Raw genomic sequence first — 18,605 nt, 5'->3', positions numbered from 1 at the left:
GATTAAAGTTTTTCATGGTCACAAATGATCTACTTTTTCAAGATGGAACATACTGATGTCCTTAGAAATTTCACATTTGCCAGGTGTGGTGGTGTATCCTGTACTCACAGCAGCTATGAGGCTGAGGCAGGAGGATCATGAGTTCAAAGCCAGCCTCAGCAATTTAGCAAGGCCCTAAGTAACTTAGCGAAACACTGTCTCTAAGTAAAATATTTTAAAAGGCTGGGGATGTAGCTCAGGGGTTAGACACCCCTGAGTTCCATCCCTGGTACCAAAAAACAAAAACAAACAACAACAACAAAAACACAAAGAAAGCAACCTTTTAGCATAACTTGGAATTCCTGCAGGACTTATTTACCTTTAGAAGAGTCATAATATTAAGCACATTAGCTTATTACAAAGTGCCAAGAAGTTCTGTTAAGAAATTTGCTTAACACAGCCTCTCCTAACTCATGATCCCTTGACATCCTTTTTTTTTTTTTTTTAATTTTTTAATATTTATTTTTTAGTTTTCGGCAGACACAACATCTTTGTATGTGGTGCTGAGGACATCCTTTTAAGGCAACAGTTCATCTGCTAAAGGAGCTGGTGTTCTGTAGAATAAATTTGGGGAAATTCTGCTTTAAATATCCTTCATCCAGAGGGTTGGATTGCTAGACATATGTTGTAGCTAAGGACATGTCACTTTCTGAAGTAGGGGAGGGATAAGTAGCTAATTCAAGAACCCAGTTCTTGCTTCTGTTAGTAAGGCTAGGTCTCATTTTATTATACTTTTTGGAACCAGGGATTGAACTTAGGGGTGCCCAACCATTGAGCTACATCCCCTGCCACTTATTATTTTTTATTTTGAGACAAGGTCTCTGCTAAATTGCCTAGGGCCTCACTAAATTGCTGAGCTTGGCCTTGAACTTGTGATCCTCTTGCCTCAACCTCCTGAGCTGCTGGGATTATAGGCATGTACCACCAAGCCCAGCTAGTCTCATTTATTTTAAAAGATGTATTCTGGTTTCTTAAAAGTTATTATTATACTAACAACAACAACAAAAAAGTTCTTTTTAATTTGCACACATTGTTTAGAATTTCACAGCAACGTGTTTTTTGTTTTGTTCTGTTTTTTTTTTCAGAGCTGGGGTGGAGCCCAGGGCCTCATGCATGCTAGGCAGGCTCTCTGCCACTGAGCTACCCCTACCCTTACCCCGCTCCTTCACAGCAACTTTTGTGCTGTCCTGTAAGGTCAGCCTCAGGGTGTCAGGGAGCTTTAGGGCAGAGTGTGTCTTGGAGTTGAGATGTGTGAACACCATTCACATCCTATGAATACCATCCAGGGCACCCAGATAGGACACATGAAGGATGCTGTCTCTGTCCCCCAGTGCCGTGCTGGCTTTTGGAGGGCTTTTCTGGGCTCACCAGACTGATTGCTTTGCGGGCAGGAAGAAGATGAGTTCATTGTGGAGGGGCTGCTGAATATCTCCTGGGGGCTACGCCGGCCCATCCGTCTGCAGATGCAGGACGACAATGAACGCATCCGCCCCCCTCCGTCCTCTTCCTCCTGGCACTCGGGCTGCAACTTGGGGGCACAAGGGTGAGTGAGGCGCGATGGGGCTGGGAGGTGACTGGAGTGTCTGGGTGGTGTGTGCCTAGTCAGCCATGCTCCAGTCAGTCCTGTTCCCACTACCTCCACTGCCACCAGTGTTGGGCTTGTGTTGAGGAGAACAGGGTTGGGTTGGATTGGTGTAACCGGGCCTCCATTCTCTCTCCACAATCACTGAGTGAGGTCAGGGTGAGGAGGGGAGGTGCTGAGTCACAGAAGGGGACATGCCAGTGTGTCCTCCCTGGTGGAAAATTCTGGAGTCTCAGGGTGTGTTGCTAGTGGCCAGCACATCCAGCAGATTTCTAACAGGATGCCAATGTGTTGGCGTCCTCATAGAATGGTCCCCACTCCAGGGACATTTAGGACTTGAACTCTCAGATTGAAGCTCTCTGAGTCTTGTGGGGAACCTGGAAAAAGAAAAGGAATGTCAACCTCTGTGTGAACCAGCCAAGTGAGGTCAGCCGGGGAGTCTGCTACACACCTGGAACAGGGTTGTGGTCCCCTTCCCCTGGTCCCCATGGGAAGGGGTGTGAAGATTGCGCCTGTTCCTCCCCAAACTCTGCTCCTCATGTGGCCGAATGAGTAACCAAATGCATCTACGAAGCCGCGCCCTTTTTACTGTCTTTCTGGGACTTTGGTTTTCAGGATCAAGTGACTAGCCTCCTTCCCTCCTGAAACTTGCTGATGCTGGCGGTCTGCAGGCTACAGCCTGGGTGGAGTTTTGCTGGCCTGGAGCCAAAACCACAGTGATGTTTTTTTCTAGTTTAAATGAGAGCCAAGCCCTCTCTGTTGGCCACATGGAACGTTTTGTTGAACTCCACGGCCAAAGTCTATCTTTACAATTCAGAGATACCTACAATATGGCCCGACTCTGGAGGTGATCTGGTTTCTTTCCAAGAGAATCTAAGGAGGAAAGTTCTTACCCGTCCCATTGGGATGTCTGGTCAGAGTTCTTTGGTTTCATTTAACTTTGCTGGTTTCACACGGCTTTGCCTTCAGTGCTTACTCTGTATTTTATTTCCAAGGAGTCAAACGCTGTCCACTGCCCGATACTGACCCCCACGCTGTTACATTCTGTTCCCTACATGAGATGATTACAAAAATTCCATTTGTCCGTGGGGCCTTTGACTGGGGCTGCCGTTGAGGGGTCCTTCAATCTGCGTATTGGTTTCTTCTCCCTTCCCTGGGGCATCAGGCTGGTCTTGATTGGCCCCTGAAACGTACAAACACATGGAGAGTAACCAGGTGGGTGGCCAGCTATAGTGAAGTGAATACCTGGACTACTGTGTTAAGGAGGATGCTGAGGCCAGTTTCTGCTTCAGCAAGAAAGAGGGCTTTGGATCAGGAAGCAAGGAGAGGCTGGCTACTCTGGATGCCAAGTGTTCATTATTCCCTGAGAGGCTCTGGCTGTATGGATCCATTCTGGGGCTCAGAAGGCTGTATTATTATAGAAAATTCTTTCAGATTTTTAATATTAATTGTATACCCTTAGAACTATCATCTTTGGAACATAAGGCCTGTCTCCACTGGGTCAGGGAGCTCACAGTCTTTTCACAGTGGGATGGCCTTAATTGGTTAAATATGATTCTCCTTCCTGGCCAAATCCTCTGTTGATTTTGGGTGTGTTTCTCTGAACTGCTTCCATTGTCCTTTTTGGCTTTGAGGAATTAATTGCCAGTTATCACGGCAAACCGCGGGTTCAGCTCAGACTGCCTGCTGCGACTCTCTCTCTCTAGCTTGACTGTGGCCTCCATCCTTGCAACCCAAAGAATGCTGTCATTGGTGCCCCTACCAAAGCTGCCCTGATCCTTGTAGCAGCCAACCTGTTACTTTCTACTCCTTTGAGAAGCCAGAAGCGGTTTCTGAGTGTTTCCTCCAACAGAAGGGAAGGTGGGGCTGGGAATGTGGCTCAGTGGTGGAGAGCTTGCCTGCCATGAGTGAGCCCCTGGGTTGGATCCCCAGCACCGGAAAACAAAACAAAACAACAAACCAGAAGCGAATCTGAACTGGAATCCTGCCCCAGAAACAAATGACCATTATTAGGGTTTCAAAAAATCAGTCATAGAACCCACATGTGCTTAGGAACTCGGCGCAGGCAACACATGGGTTTTGTTCTTCGGAGTTTTCCTTCCTGGGCTGGATGAATTAGGTGTTTGTGTTGCTGCAGATGTTGGAAAAGAGCATCTTCTTGTTCCTAAACTTCCCCCTCCCCTCTCAGTGCTCAGCCTGCAGGCTGGGCCAGTCTCCTGGGATGCTCAGGGCAGCCCACCTGCCTCCTTCATCAGCTGGTGTGAGTTGGTACCCAGCCCGGCACAAGCAAAGCATTCACTGGGGAGGGTGGGATGGGGGGATCTCTTGACCAGGATTAACCCAGTCTCCCTTTTGTTTGTTTTCTGCCCCCAGCACCATTATGAAGCCCCTCACCATGCCTAACATTCAGATCTCAGAGGTGGATGCGTCTCCTGAGAGTGAACAAATGCCAAGCCCCACAGGTACACGTGCCAGGGGAGGAACATCCGGTTAGGGGCCAACTGGGTGATAGTTGTTATAAACTGTGCTTTATTTGTAGATATATGAAATTTTTATAGTTCAAGATTCAAAAAGTGTTAAAAGGAAAAAAAAATGAATCTCCCACCTCCATCACTGAGCATCCTCCCTAAAAACAACCTGAGTACATCCTTCTCCAGACAGTTATACATATATAAACAAAAACACACTGACAGATCTTTGGGATGTCGTTTCTTTTTTAGTGCGCGGTACTGGGGATTAGCTCAGGGGCACTCGACCACTGAGCCACATCCCCAGCCTTATTTTGTATTTTATTTAGAGACAGGTCTTACTGAATTGTTTAGTGCCTCACTTTTGCTGAGGCTGGCTTTGAACTCTGGATCCTCCTGCCTTGGCCTCCTGAGACACTAGGATTACAAGTAGGCACCACCATGCCTGGCTGGATGTCATTTCTTATCTTTTCCTTTTTATATAAGTGGTAGCTTTTTGCACTTTGCTGGTTTTATCTATATATATATTTTTTTCATTTAACTTAGGATTATTCCACATAGATCCATAAAGAACATCTCTGTTCTTCACAGCTCTGCAGGATTCCATGGAAAAATGATAATTTATTTAGTCACTCCTATTAATGAGACATTTAAGTCATTGTCAGTCTTTGCTATGAAAAATCAGATTGCTGACAATGAGCTTATACATGGGCCATTTTACTCATCTTTAAGCATGTCTATAGAATTCCTTGAAGTGGAATTACTGGGTCTGAGACAATATGTGTTTACAGTTTTGACAGATGCTGTCAGTTTGCAAATCATAAAACATGAATTAAATATATTTTAATAAAAAGAGCTTAACCTACAATTCTATTATTGTCAATTTTTAATATTTATAGACATACATAGGTAGAAATATGTCAGGGGACCCCCATATATTTATGTGTCTTATTAACATTTTTTATTGTGATAAAATACTTATTATCTTTTCATTCTTAACATTTTGAAGTATACTGTCCAGTGGTGTTAAATACATTTATAATTATTCAGCCATCACTTCTAAGCATTTCCAGGACTCTTCTTCCCTTAAAACCATCATCCTTGTGTGGGGAAAAAGGTACACTCATACATTGCTGGTAGAACTGCAAATTGGTGCAAGCATTCTGGAAAGTAGTATGGAGATTCCTCAGAAAACTTGGAATGAACCACCATTTGACCTAGTTATCCAATTCTTCGGCATATATCCAGAAGACTAAAGATCTGCACACTATAGTGACATAGCCACATCAGTGTTTATAGCAGCTCAATTCATAAGAGCTAAGCTATAGAACCAAACTAGGTGCCCTTCAACAGATGAATGGATAAAGAAAATGTGGTATATACACACAAAGGAATATAACTCAGGCATAAAGAAGAATGAAATTATGGCATTTTTAGTAAATGGATGAAACTGGAGACTATCATGCTGAGTGAAATCAGTCAATCCCAAAAAACCAAAGGCCGAAAGTTCTCTTGAAATGTGGATGCTGACTCACAATAGGTGGTGTGTGTGTGGCGGGGAGGGGCAGGGGAGTAGAATTTCACCCATTTGGACAAGGGGGAGTCGGGGGAAGGGAAGGGGATGGGAATGGGAATAGACAGTAGAATGAATCAGACATAACTTCCCTATGTTCATATATGAATACACGACCAGTGTAATACCACATCACGTACAACCACAAGAATGGGAAGTTATACTCCTTGGATGTGTGATATGTCAAAATACACTCAACTTTCATGTATAACCAAAAAGAACAAATAGAAAATTAAAAAAAAAAATCATCCTTAGATCATTAAAATCTGTCTCTAAAACCCAAAACTCTTTTTTTTTTTAATAAAACTGAAACTCTTGGGAGTATAGCTCAGTGGTAGAGCTCTTACCTAGCATGCATGAGTCCCTGGGTTTGATCCCCTGCACCACAAAAAATAAAATTAAAACCTCTGAAATTCTGTACTCATTAAATAATAGCTCCCCATTTCCCTGCCCACCCCAGCCACTGGGAACCACTATTCCATATTGTGCCCCTATGGTTTTGACTGTTCTGGGTACCTCCTAGGAGGGCAATCATGCATCACTTGTCTTTTTGCAACTGGCTATTTTCACTCAGCATAACGTCCTCAAGGCTCATCCGTGTTGTAACACATGTCAGAATTAGTTTGCAATATCTTGCAGGCCCTCACATGCTTGTTCTGTGCCAGGCACTGCTCTAAGTTTTTCTATTCATTCATTTAGACCTAATCTCCTAAGATGGGTGCTATTGTTAGTCCCATGGTAGAGACAAGAAAACAGAGGCACAGAAAGACTAGTGACAGATGTCTGTGGAGGAGCTGGGATTTGAACCTGAGGAGTCTGGTTCTGAGGTTTCAGAGTAGAGACCCCTTATCCCTCATAAAGCCAGTCACTGTAGTACTTCTTAGTAAATCATGTATTATGCTTCTCTTCCAGTCAGAAATAGTTTTTATAAAATACATTTTACAAAAATATATTGAAGTATATAAATTTTGTAAAATATATTTTGGGGGAGGGAATGAGTGCTGTAGTCTTGGCTAGAAAGGGATCATGTACAAGTTGCTGCGTCCCAGGTCCAGGCAAACAGAGCCCTACCTTCACCTCCCTCCCTTCCCTCCCCATCCATTCCTTCCTTCCTTCCTTCCTTCCTTCCTTCCTTCCTTCCGTGATGACTGGGGATTGAACCCAGAGTGCTCTGCCACTAAACTACATCCCCAGCTCTTTTTTAAAAATTTGAGACAAGGTCTTATTAAATTGCTCAGGGCCTTGCTAAGTTGCCAAGGCTGGTCTTGAACTTGTGGTCCTCCTCCCTCAGCCTCCTGACTCACTGGGATTATAGGTGTGTGCTACCACACTCAACCAGAGCTTGTTTCCCCTTTTCTTTCAGACTCCAGGGGCCTGAAGCCTGTGCAGGAGGACACCCCACAGTTGATGCGCACACGCAGTGATGTTGGGGTACGTCGCCGTGGCAATGTGAGAACCCCCAGTGACCAGCGGCGAATCAGACGCCACCGCTTCTCCATCAATGGCCATTTCTACAACCACAAGGTAGAATGGATGGGGGAAGGTGAAGGGGACAGTTTCAGAGGGCAACACCCCTTCTTGGGCATCTGGCACCTCGGGGCTATAGCTCTGCGGTCCCTAGTGGGACACCTAGGAAGTCATGTTTGCTGTTCAGTCTTTGGGCTGTAGGATCTGCTGGCTCTATGAGGGATAAGGGGCCTCAGGTCAAGGGGTCCCCACTAGGGTTATGGGTACATTCAGCGGGGCTATACAAAGTAGCACCTGCTGTAGCCTTGAAGGCTTCCTAAACACCCCTCATGAACTGCCCCCACCGAGGTACCTGTGTCTGTGCCCTCTTCCTGCACCCCTAGCCCCGCGGCAGGTGCATGGTCTGACTTTCCCCTGAGCTAACGGCTTTCTGAAGCAGAGCTGTGAGCCCCAGATCGGCACCTTCTCCACAGGCAGCTGACCCCCTTCTTTCCTGTTTGGTTCAAATCCTGCCTTCTTATAGCACGGGCACGACTGGAGAGTGGCCAGAGGCCTCCTCATGGTGGTTCCAGCAAAAGGGTCTTTGTGAGTGTTTTCTTTGGAGAGAGTCCAATTTCCCCTCCCCAACCATGCCCTTTGGGGAGTCAGCCCTGAGCCTCCCACAGGGAGCCCACACTGAGTTAGTCAAACCTTGGGGGCTGCTTGTCTGCATCAAAGTCTGATGCTCACCCTGCTGGCCCGGGAGTTCTCAGGGGGCACCTTTTGAGGACCATTGTCACTGAAGCTAGTCCCTACCTGGGTTTTTATGCTGTCTTTGTCCCTGATCCCACCCTGAGCTGGACCCCTCTATTGACAGACCTCGGTGTTCACACCTGCCTATGGCTCCGTCACTAACGTCCGCATCAACAGCACCATGACCACCCCACAGGTCCTGAAGCTGCTGCTCAACAAGTTTAAGGCAAGTTCCCTTTGCTGGTTGTGTGCCTCAGGGCCCTGGAGGGGTGGTGGGGGAAGCTTTGGAGAGTGTGGCTTGTGGGGTGCTGGGCAGAGGATTTGGGTTTTTAGACCCTTGCTAATCAAGGCAAAGCCCACAGCATTAGCATCACCCAGAAGCTTGTTAGAAAAGCAGATTCTTAGACCCCATCTTAGAACTTTCGAGTCAGAAACTCTGAGGGTGAGGCCAGGGAGCCTCTTTAACAGCCCCGCAGGGCCCTCCGCAGCCCATTTGGAGTTTGAAAAGCATCAATCCTCATGTACTTTTATGGACTGCCATGGAACAACCCCAGGGCCTGACCTCTGGTTTCGGGCTTAGTGCATAGATAACTTCTGGAACACAGGTGAAGACTCTGCTTTTTAAAAGGAGACTTAAACAGACATGCAAATAATAGTGCATATGTGCTTTTAAGGTACTGTTACTCTGTTTTCTGTATTCCCTTTGTAATTCTCTTGGAGACCAAGTATTCTTATTTTTATTTTTTAAATTATTTTTAAGTAGTGTTTTAGTCAACTTTTTCTCTCTGTGACCAAAGACTTGACAAGAACAATTTTAGAGGAGGAAAAGTTTATTTTGTGCTCATGACTTCAAAGGTCTCCGTCCATAGACAGCCAACTCCACTCTTTGGGGCCCCAGGTGAGGCAGAACATCATGGTGGAAGAGTGTGGCAGAGGAAAGCAGTTTAGGACATGCTCCTGGAAGCAGAGGAAGAGAAGAAGGGCGGGGCTTCTATTCAACTAGGATACAATATGTGCCTCCAGGGACCCACCTCCTCCAGCCACACCCTACCACCTACAGTTACCACCAAGTTAATCCCTCTCGGGGATTAGTGCACTGATTAGGTTAAACCTCTTCTAACCCAATCTTTTCACCCTGAGCTTTGTTGCATTGTCTCACTCTTGAGCTTTTCCGGAACACCTAATATCTAAACCATAACAAATGGTGGCTTGCTGTGTTGCCCAGGCTGGTCTCAAACTTCTAGATTTAAGATCCTCTGCCTCAGCTTCTCAAGTAGCTGGGACTACAGGTGAATGCCACTCTGCCCAGCTAGTATACTTTTTCTTTTTTTTTTTTAAATTTTTTTAATATTTATTTTTTAGTTTTCGGCGGACACAACATCTTTGTTTGTATGTGGTGCTGAGGATTGAACCCGGGCCGCACGCATGCCAGGCGAGCGCGCTACCGCTTGAGCCACATCCCCAGCCCCATACTTTTTCTTTTTTAAAAAAAATTTCTACAGTTGTAGGTGGACAGCCTGCCTTAGCATGCCTTTTTATTTGCTTATTTTTTTTGTGGTGCTAAGGATCAAACCCAGTGACTCTTGCGTGCTAGGCAAGCTCTCTGCCTCTGAGCTCCAACTCCAGCCCTAGTATACTTGTTTTTAGTGGAAGCCAGTGTAGCCTAGAACGCAGGACCCTGGTTTGAATTCCCGTCCATCACCTGATAGCTGGCTGAGTAGGACAGGGGATTTCATCTCCTTGGTTTCTGCTTCCTCATCCATAAAAGAAGGATGAGGGTAACGTGTATTGAGGTTGTCAGGAGCACGAGATGAATGAAAATAAATGTAGTGTGTGGAACTTCATTTTACAATAAGTGTTACCTATGACTGCTTGAGCATCACTAGTCTGAAATCTTTCTCCAAAGTTAGACACTTTTGGAACACTGACATGATGCTCAAAAACTTTCTGACTTCAGAGCATTTTGGATTTCAGGGTTTTGAAGATCAAGTCTATGCAAATACTCCAAAATCTGAAATACTTTGGGCCTTAAACATTTTAGGTAAAGGAGGCTCAACCTATATTATCTTTTTTTTAGAAATTGAAATTCTGGGGATAAAAATCAGAGCTTCACGTATGGTAGGCATTTGCTCTATCACTGAGCTACCCCCACCCCTAACCCTGCATTATCTATTATTGATAAAGTTATCTGCCTACCCCCCCATCTCCTTTTAAGAGTTGTGAATAAACAGCCTCCCCTCAAAAGAGCCTAAATTTGGCTTTTTAGTGTTGCGGAAGATGGGATGTCTCAAAGCTGGGATATTTAAGTACATGCCTTCAACAAGTCTCTTTTGCCCCTGATTCAGATAGAGAATTCAGCGGAGGAGTTTGCTTTGTACGTGGTCCACACCAGTGGTGGTGAGTCTGAAGAACACAGTGTACTTTAAAACTTTTAATTAACTCAAAATAGCAAGTTAAAAAAAAAAATACCTCTGGCTCATTGGGTTGTTGTTTAGGTTTTGGAAACTTCCAAATGTTGGCCTCCAGGGTTGGTGGGCTTGCTGGATGAGAATTAGAATACCACTGAATTAGAATACCATATTTGGGCAGTAAACAAACCCTAAACTCTAACTGCCTGCTAGAGAAAGAACTGGACTTTCTGGAGAGACAGATAAAGCCAGTTCTTCAAAGTGGCTTCTTCTAAAGGGTTTGAGGCAGGGGAGCCTTATTGAGGGGAGAATGTTGTTTTTAACAACACCTGCTGAATAATTCATTTACAAATCAATCACTTAACTTGTATGACCACATCTTCTAAACTGCCTGGTCCATTTGGACCCCTGTGTTGACCACTACTTGTGGTGAGAAAGGTATTACAAGCTGAATTCAAGGATGTTCCTGGTTGTGTGTGGTTCCAGAGAAGCAGAAGCTGAAGACCACTGATTACCCACTGATTGCCCGAATCCTCCAGGGCCCATGTGAGCAGGTCTCCAAAGTGTTCCTGATGGAGAAGGACCAGGTGGAGGAAGTCACCTATGATGTGAGTTCCCTCCTGGTTGGGTGGTCTGTCTTCAGAGGATGGGGATTTTGTTGGGGTGGAGCATGGAATTCCTTCTGGAATACAGTTGAGGACCCTACCAATACCTGGTTTTCATGAAGCCAGTTGAAGGTATGATCTTTGGGAATTGTTGGAGGAATCCTCTGGCGGAAAGTGATTTCCACAGAAGAAACAAATTTCATGAGTCTTTCTAGGATATTGGAAGAGGTTTGAGAGGTTTTATAAACACCCTCTTAAGAACTTCAAGAAGTATTTTTACCTTATGCATTAAGGTAAAAGAAGTTAAGAAATGTTTTTAACCATATGTATGAGTCAGGTTTTGCTATAATAACAAATATCCCCAAATTTTAGTATCTTATAACAGCAAACATTTACTTATTTTGCTGACTGGTGTCAATGGCTTTGCTTTAGGTTGTAGGCTGAGTTCATGTCTTCATTGTGCTTCATTCAGAGACCCAAACCAAAGGGTTTCTGGGATGTGTTCCTTATGAGTGATGGCTGGAGCATGAGAAACCAGACCAAACCATGTAGGTGTATTTGAAGCCTACACTCAGATTTAGCATATATCCTGTTTGTACATATCCCATTGGCCAAAGGAAGTCACAAAACCAAGCTCAACATTAATTGGATGGAGAAATAAACTTCTCCCGTGGGGGAAAGTTGACATAGTAGGCAGAGATTCTGATGGGGAGGGGAAGACATTTCTTAACTTCAACATCCCAGCAAGCCTCTCCCAGCCTCTCTGAACCAAGTGCACATTTGAATACCGATTTGAGGCTTGAGAAACAAATCCTTCTTCTGAACCATGATGAGTCCTCAGATTCTCTTAAGGGGAGAGCAAAGAGATTTATTAATTATTCTGAGTTCAGTTCCTTCAATATGTCACTGTAATCACTGTATCAAGAGAAACTGGACATCACCAAAATCATGGGCTAGAGACAGAGAAGAAAAATGAGACTGTGTCATGTGAATGAAGCAATCTTCCTTGTGACTCTGAACCAGTCTTAGAAGAAGGCTTGCATCTGGGATTTCAGGAAATCCTGGATTAGGGGGCAAATAGATTTCTCAAGGTTCTGCCCTGAAGGAGAGTAATGCATGCCAGGAAGGCACACACCCCATGTTGCTTCTTCCTTCCCAGGTGGCCCAGTACATAAAGTTTGAGATGCCTGTCCTTAAAAGCTTCATTCAGAAGCTCCAAGAGGAAGAAGATCGTGAAGTAAAGAAGCTGATGCGCAAGTAAGTGTGGTCACCAGGGTACTGGTTGGCTTTCTTTATGGAGGAACCCTCAATGACAGGGGCCTCTATCCAGGTGCCAAACAGAGACTGCGCCAGATTGCTTCAGGAGACTGGGGCTTATGGGCCTTCTTCGGGGGGCTACCTGTTGACAAATCCAAATCTCAGATGGGAACATGAAACTTAAATGTGCACCAATACACTTAGAGGCCTCAATATACTTAAGGGCATCAAAACGTCTTTCCTCTCCTTTTATGGAAGAACTTCAAAAAAAAGATATATGTTTTTAAATCTCTGTGGGGTCAGTTTATCCTGTGTATTACTGTTAGTCCATGTCATATTACTATAACAAAATACCCAAGACTTGCTAATTTGTAAAGAAAAGAGTTTTGTTTAGCTCCGAGTTTTGAGGTCCAAGAGCATTGCACTGCTTCTGCTTGACTCTGGTGAGGGTCTCATGGTAGATGGCATGACAATGGTGGGAACATGTGCAGAAGGGATCACATGACAAGACAGAAAGCCAGACAGGGATTCAGGAGCCAAGCGTGCTCTTTGTAACAACTAGCTCTTTCAAGAACTAACTGGGATCCTTTAAGAACTACATCAATCCCTTCAGAGGGCAGTGTCCCTAGTAACTTAAGTGCATTTCATTAGGCTTTACCTGTTAAAGGTCCCACTACCTCCCAAGGTCACCACAGTAAGGATCAAACTTCCGACATGAACACTTGGGAGACACACTCAAACCTTACCCAGACCACAGCTTCCTGCTATCTCAAGTGTGTGATCAGGCCCCCGGCAGCAAGTGGATGCCCACTCAGACAAGGGTCCTTGAGGAACATTTGGTGAAGGAACTATTTACAAACACATGGCAGGGTCTGGGGTAACCTCTGGGGACAATGCAGTCCCCGGGGACAAGTGTTTGCCTCCATACCTGAAGGAGGGAGGACAATCAGGGCTGGCTGAGACCCGAGGTTCTGGAAACCCCTGGACTGTTACCTTAGCAGTGCAAGTGGTCTGAGCCCCTGACCTCTAAAATCCTTTCTTTCCGCCCTTCCTCCCTTTCCAACATTTCTCTTCTGGAAGTTTCATTTGGCTTGAAAAAATCCAGGAAAGCTTCTTTCTGGGAAGGATTTTCTGATTTCTTTGCCATGGTTAGTCACAGAATCGACTGCACTTCATAGCCACAGTGGAACAATTGATTGATTTTTTTGCTACCAGAAAATAAAGCCAAAGCTATATTTGCTGTAACTGATGACAGCATTTACATTTGGCTGAACACTTACTCTGCCCTAGACTTTAAAAATAGCAGTGTTGTGCAAAACCCCAAACATGAGGAGTGTGTCCCATTTCGCCCAGCACCCGGTATCTGCAGTGCCATCGTTCAGGGGCGTCATGGGGAAACTGGACTCACCCACAAGCCGTGGACATCCCTATGTACTAGTTGCTATTGCCTTGTCTACAAAATGCAGGTACAGGGGGCAGGTTGAATATAGGAAGTTGCTGTTTTGGTAGCCCCTCCCCACAAAAAGCTTAAATATTGGCAGTTTCATGTTCCATCCTAGATGAGGGCTGACGAGCTACCGTGCATCTGAAGTGCTAGGCATGGTGCCTTGGGGATCCTAAGCTCTCAGTTAATAGACTGCTTATTATTATTATTGTTGTTGTTGTTTTCATCTTTCCCTCCTTCTTTAGCCACACGTTCTAATCATAGTAACATAATCTAAATTGGGTTTGACCTCTTGATTTCTTCTCATTCTGATGTGCAAATGAACCTAGCAATGAAGTGGCTAAAGAGTGGGCCAAAGATGGAGGCACAGGGACAGGACTACAGTGTCACCTGGGTGGTGGAGAAGATCACCCGAGGGTGGTGTTGCTGGCTGGCCCCTACCACAGGCTGTTTCTTGCTCCTAGGTACACCGTGCTCCGGCTAATGATTCGGCAAAGGCTGGAGGAGATAGCCGAGACCCCAGCAACGATCTGAACCATGAGAACAAGGGGATCCAGACACCCCAGGGGTTGCCGTTGACTTGAAACGATCCACAGGAAGCTGGGTTCTTTCCTTCCATGGAAATGTTGCAATGCAGATCTTTGCAGTGCCTGACCAGCCATTATTTGCTCCCTGGAGCAGGATGAAGAAGTCAGAGGACAAGTCCCCATCCCTGGATCCCTGCTCTCTTCTCTTTCACTCACAAGACTTCTGTTCTAAGGAGGACCCAAAGGGTGTGTGTGCGCACACATAGGATACATGTCCATGGGTCTCCCTGATATTTTCACATGCAATTAAATTCCAAGCCACCAGCACAAGTGCCATGAGGCTGGCAGATGAGCTGTTGATGGGCAGGAAAGTCAGGGGAGTCCCTATCCCAAGGGCTTTCAGCTAAAGAAGTGATTTCTCCCCTCTGGTGCCAGGGGGAAGCCACTCATATCTGCCTGTCTCTGACAGAGGAAGAGTCCCTCGAGCTCACCATTTGGGGGGTTTATATGTTAGTAGAGATTCTCCTTGTTTGCCTAGAAGGATCTGTGGATGAGATCCTTGGAAATTAATAAAACAACAGCTTCATACCTTTGGGGCAAGTCTGATGGAAAGAAAAAGATAAACCTTCACATGGGGTAGATGCAATGAGTGTTTGTGAGTTTTTACACTGGAAATTTTGATTGTTTTAAATAACAAAGATGAATGTGCGATGCTGTGTGGATGCCCGGAAAGAATGGATTCTTCCTCCGTGCCACCTCTGTGGCCACCTGTGTATCTCTGCTTTCCAAGCTGCCAGCTCATTTCTCCGATGCTTCCTTGTGCTGAAGGAAAGTCTCTTGAATCAGTGGTCTGTCTGGCGGGCACATGGCACTGCCTAGTGGGTATGCCCAGGGCTTGTTTGGGGATGGTGGCCAGGAAGTTTCCAAGCTCCATCCTTAAGTCTCAAGAGAAGGGTAGAGGTCACCTGCAGAAATGACAGGTGCCTTTGCGCCCCACCCATCTTCACGTCAACAAGTCTTTCTAAACTTGGAGCCAGGCTGTGTGTGTTCATGGTCAAGACCTTACTCTTCCCAACCTCTGGATTCTTGGCAAGTTCCCTCACCTTGGATGTGGAGCTGGAACCCCAGAGTAAGGACGTGTCCTGCTGCCCACTGAACGTGGTCTCAGGGAAGCTGCCTGGTGAGGGTGCCTAGAGAGGACAGAGCTTCTCTTTCAGCTTCTCAGCAGCCACTGTGCGGATCTTTAGAGCCAACCTCCCTGGGGGGAAAGAGCAGGGGCAGTGTGTCCCCTGTGACTCCAACGAGGAAGACTGCCAGGCCTCTGGGCACCTGTGTGGCTAATACTGTTTATCTGGAGGGAGAGACAAATGTTTGGAGCCAGGTGTTGGGCTATGGAGATCAAGCAAGCAAGATCTGGAACTTCTAACAGAGGCACCTCGGCTCATGAGGGAAGGGGCGCGCCCATCTCTTTTCTACCTCCTCTCCAAGGACAGGTTTGGGGAAGGAGAGCCATGGCTGGTGCCTCCCACGGAAGGTGGGCCTCTGTGGCAGAGCTGTTGTTGCCCTAGGCACCCTCCCATCCCCCATCTGCACTCCAGGCCTTCTCTGTGGCCTATTTAAAAGGCTCATAGCTGTGGTCTTACTGTGGACTTCCAAAAAGATGGCACGCTGCCAGAGGCGCTTTGCAGGTGGTGGTGGGGGATCTCTTAGCAAGCTTATTTCCGCTGCAGGGCCAGCACCACCAGACCCCTGGGGCATGTGGTAGAAACCCAGAGGGGCTTAGGCTCAATCGTACATTTCTGCAAAGTGCACAGAATTGGGGGGGGAAGCGGGGAGGGGTTGTGTGTGGCAGTGGGGAGAAGTTTCCTTTGTTACAGATTCAAAAGATCAGTTTTGTGAATGCAAACCGAGAGGTTTGCATTTGAGAAAGGGATTTGGAGAATTTCTTTCCCAGTTATTTTTTATCACGAATGTTCAAAGCCTTTCGTTGCCCCAATAATTCTCCTTTGGGAGCTGGGGGGTGGGGAAGAATTTCCACAAAGCTAATTACTAACCACTAATTCTTATTGGACAGCTATTTCTGGTTCATAAAAGTTCTTTGTAATTTGTACTAGCACCGAGATGATGATTGTGTTAAATATGGAAATGTTGCAAAATGCTAATTTGACAGGACACTTGCCAAGAACGTGATACCAAGCGTTTTAAAGATGGGGTTTTGGAATAGAAGTGGGGGAAAAGTACATCCTACATCATCCACTTCCACTAACACACTTTTCTATTTTGGCTCATCCTGTAGAGATCATTTCTCACTTAACCTGATCAAGAATTTTGGAAACTTGACCAGGAGTGTAGCTCAACCTAGGGCCCATACTTAGCATGAATGAATCCCTGGGTTCAGCCAGCACCCAAAACAAACAAACAAAAAAGAACCCAAACAAAAACAGAATTGTAGAAACCTTTGAAATAGCAGCCTCAGCACAGTGTGGACCGGATTTTCTCACTGGTATCACATGGCCTTGCTGCTTTGAACTCCTCAATCTATTTGTATGGGTTTATGTAATTGTGTGCAATGAACCTGAAATTGTGTGAAGAACAAAAGGCCAATGTATAGGGTTATTTTTTCCCCCCAACTTGTGAAAAGCAGTTTAGCTGCATCTGGCCTTTTTTTTTTTTTTCTTTTGGGCAGAGGCTTATGTTACAAGGTGATCAAGTGAAGAAAAAAACCTGAATCTGTCTGACTGGGCTGGTGGAATTAAGCACAAGGTCACATTGTCAGTGATCATATTAGTGGGAAAATTAAATGGACAGGTGTTATTTGGGAAGGGGCTGAAAAGCACAAATGACAGGCCTGTGCGAGTCAGGGAGGCGTGTGCGCCCTGGTCTTTGGGCTGGATGGATTTCAACTTTGAATTGAGGTTAAGGTAAGAGGGTCTCAGGAGATTAGCCACCCATTCCTGAGACAAGCGTGGAGGCTGGAGGTCACTGTTTCCTTGAAGACAAGCTGGTACAGAAGCGTCAGATGCTTCAAAGGGGAAATATTTGCATCCTCCTCCTTACCAAAAGGAAAGCAATGCTCTTCTCAAAACTTCCACATAAAGACATTTTATCAGCATATCCATGGCAAATGATAACCCTCCAAAATCTGTTCTCCGTGCAAAAACATCTTGGTGAGAATTGCTTCCTATGGAGTTGGGAGACTATTGCAGTGTCAGGAGACTAATGCAACCAAAAAAAATCAAGAAACTCTTAAGAAAAGAAAAGCTTTCTTATTTTTTGTACCAGGGATTGAACTCAGGGGCACTTGGCCATTGAGCCATATCCCTAGCCCCTTTTGGTATTTTATTTAGATACAATGTCTCACTGAATTGCTTAGCACCTTGCTTTTGCTGAGGCTGGCTTTGAACTCTCAATCCTCCTGCCTCAGCATCCCGAGCTGTTGGCTTTACAGGTGTGCACCACTGCACCTAGCTGAAAAGCTCTTTTTCAAAATGTCAAAAACCAGCCTAAAGCCACATTTTATTTCAAAGCTCTGTAACACAGAGAACTTGATATCCGAGATGATGTCTCTAAGATAGAAGTTTCTGTGTGGACAAGGGACTTGCAGTGTCTCAAGTGTCCAAACCATGACATTGAGAGTAAGATAGAGAGATTGCCTGGAGTCTCTCTTATACAACAGCATGCCTGCATTTTTGAGTGTCTACTTAAATTGTTTTACACAAAGCCTTGCTCAAGTCAGATAAGATATGATCTCCTAAATGTAAACATAGAAAGGAATGGGGCACCCCTTCTTTCAGACCTAACCAGAAGTGTTTACTCCGTCACAGGATGTTAAAGTGCCCCTCTGCCTGTCCCCACCTTTTAACTAAGCACAGAGAAGCACAAGCTGTGAAGAAAAGCCTCAGCTTCCCTTTGGGGTCTTCCTGGCAGATCACAGACCTGTTTCCGGGCTGATGGTTTCTGATGTGTAGTTACTAGTGTTTCTTAAGGGTTCCCCCTCTTGTTTGAGTTTTGTGAAGTATTCTTTTCCTAACTTGCCTTCCAGTCATGGTACCTAGCCTGGTTCAATGTTTGATTCTGAACTGATAAATAGATGCATTTAGGCATCTTAACATAATTTGACAAGGCCTCAGTAGGGAGCCGAACATTTTTTGTAACCTTTTAATATGTTTTAATGCACCTGATTTAGCTCTTATTGAAATAAAGCACTTTTTAAAGAGAAATCTGTCTGTGGGTGGTTCTGTGTATATCTGTTGGAAGGAGAGTTCTGTGCTGGGAGAGAGTAGTGATAAGGTCAGAGACAGGAGTGGGAAGGCCCCCTGAGAGGTAAGTTCATTTTCTTCCCCCAGAGTTTATGGTTTGAACAGGCCCAGATCTGGCTGTAATGTTCTTAGTCCATTTTCTGTTGCTATAACAAAATACCTTGGATGATGTAACTTATAAAGAATAGAGGGTTTGTTTAGCTCATAATTTTGGAGAACAGGAAGTCTAAGAACATGGAACCAG

General features: G+C 45.3%; 1 protein-coding gene across 7 annotated transcripts in view; it reads left to right on the top strand.

Annotated features, from left to right (window-relative positions):
- Rassf2 (Ras association domain family member 2) overlaps positions 1–18,322 on the top strand; it is a 45,557-nt gene extending 27,235 nt beyond the window's left edge. For all 7 annotated transcript variants that reach the window (XM_048811277.1, XM_048811279.1, XM_048811276.1 and 4 more), the window contains 8 exons: positions 1,431–1,582; positions 3,995–4,083; positions 7,026–7,186; positions 7,986–8,087; positions 10,207–10,258; positions 10,756–10,877; positions 12,034–12,131; positions 14,040–18,322. In XM_048811277.1, the coding sequence (XP_048667234.1) occupies positions 1,431–1,582; positions 3,995–4,083; positions 7,026–7,186; positions 7,986–8,087; positions 10,207–10,258; positions 10,756–10,877; positions 12,034–12,131; positions 14,040–14,109 (846 nt within the window). In that variant the 3' untranslated portion in view covers positions 14,110–18,322. The remainder of the gene's footprint in view (positions 1–1,430; positions 1,583–3,994; positions 4,084–7,025; positions 7,187–7,985; positions 8,088–10,206; positions 10,259–10,755; positions 10,878–12,033; positions 12,132–14,039) is intronic.
- The last annotated feature ends 283 nt before the right edge of the window (positions 18,323–18,605 follow it).

The sequence above is a fragment of the Marmota marmota genome, unplaced genomic scaffold (assembly GCF_001458135.2).
Source record: "Marmota marmota marmota unplaced genomic scaffold, marMar, whole genome shotgun sequence".
Taxonomy (NCBI): domain Eukaryota; kingdom Metazoa; phylum Chordata; class Mammalia; order Rodentia; family Sciuridae; genus Marmota; species Marmota marmota.
Note: the sequence above shows the minus strand (reverse complement) of the source record. Positions and strands in the feature narration are given on the sequence as shown.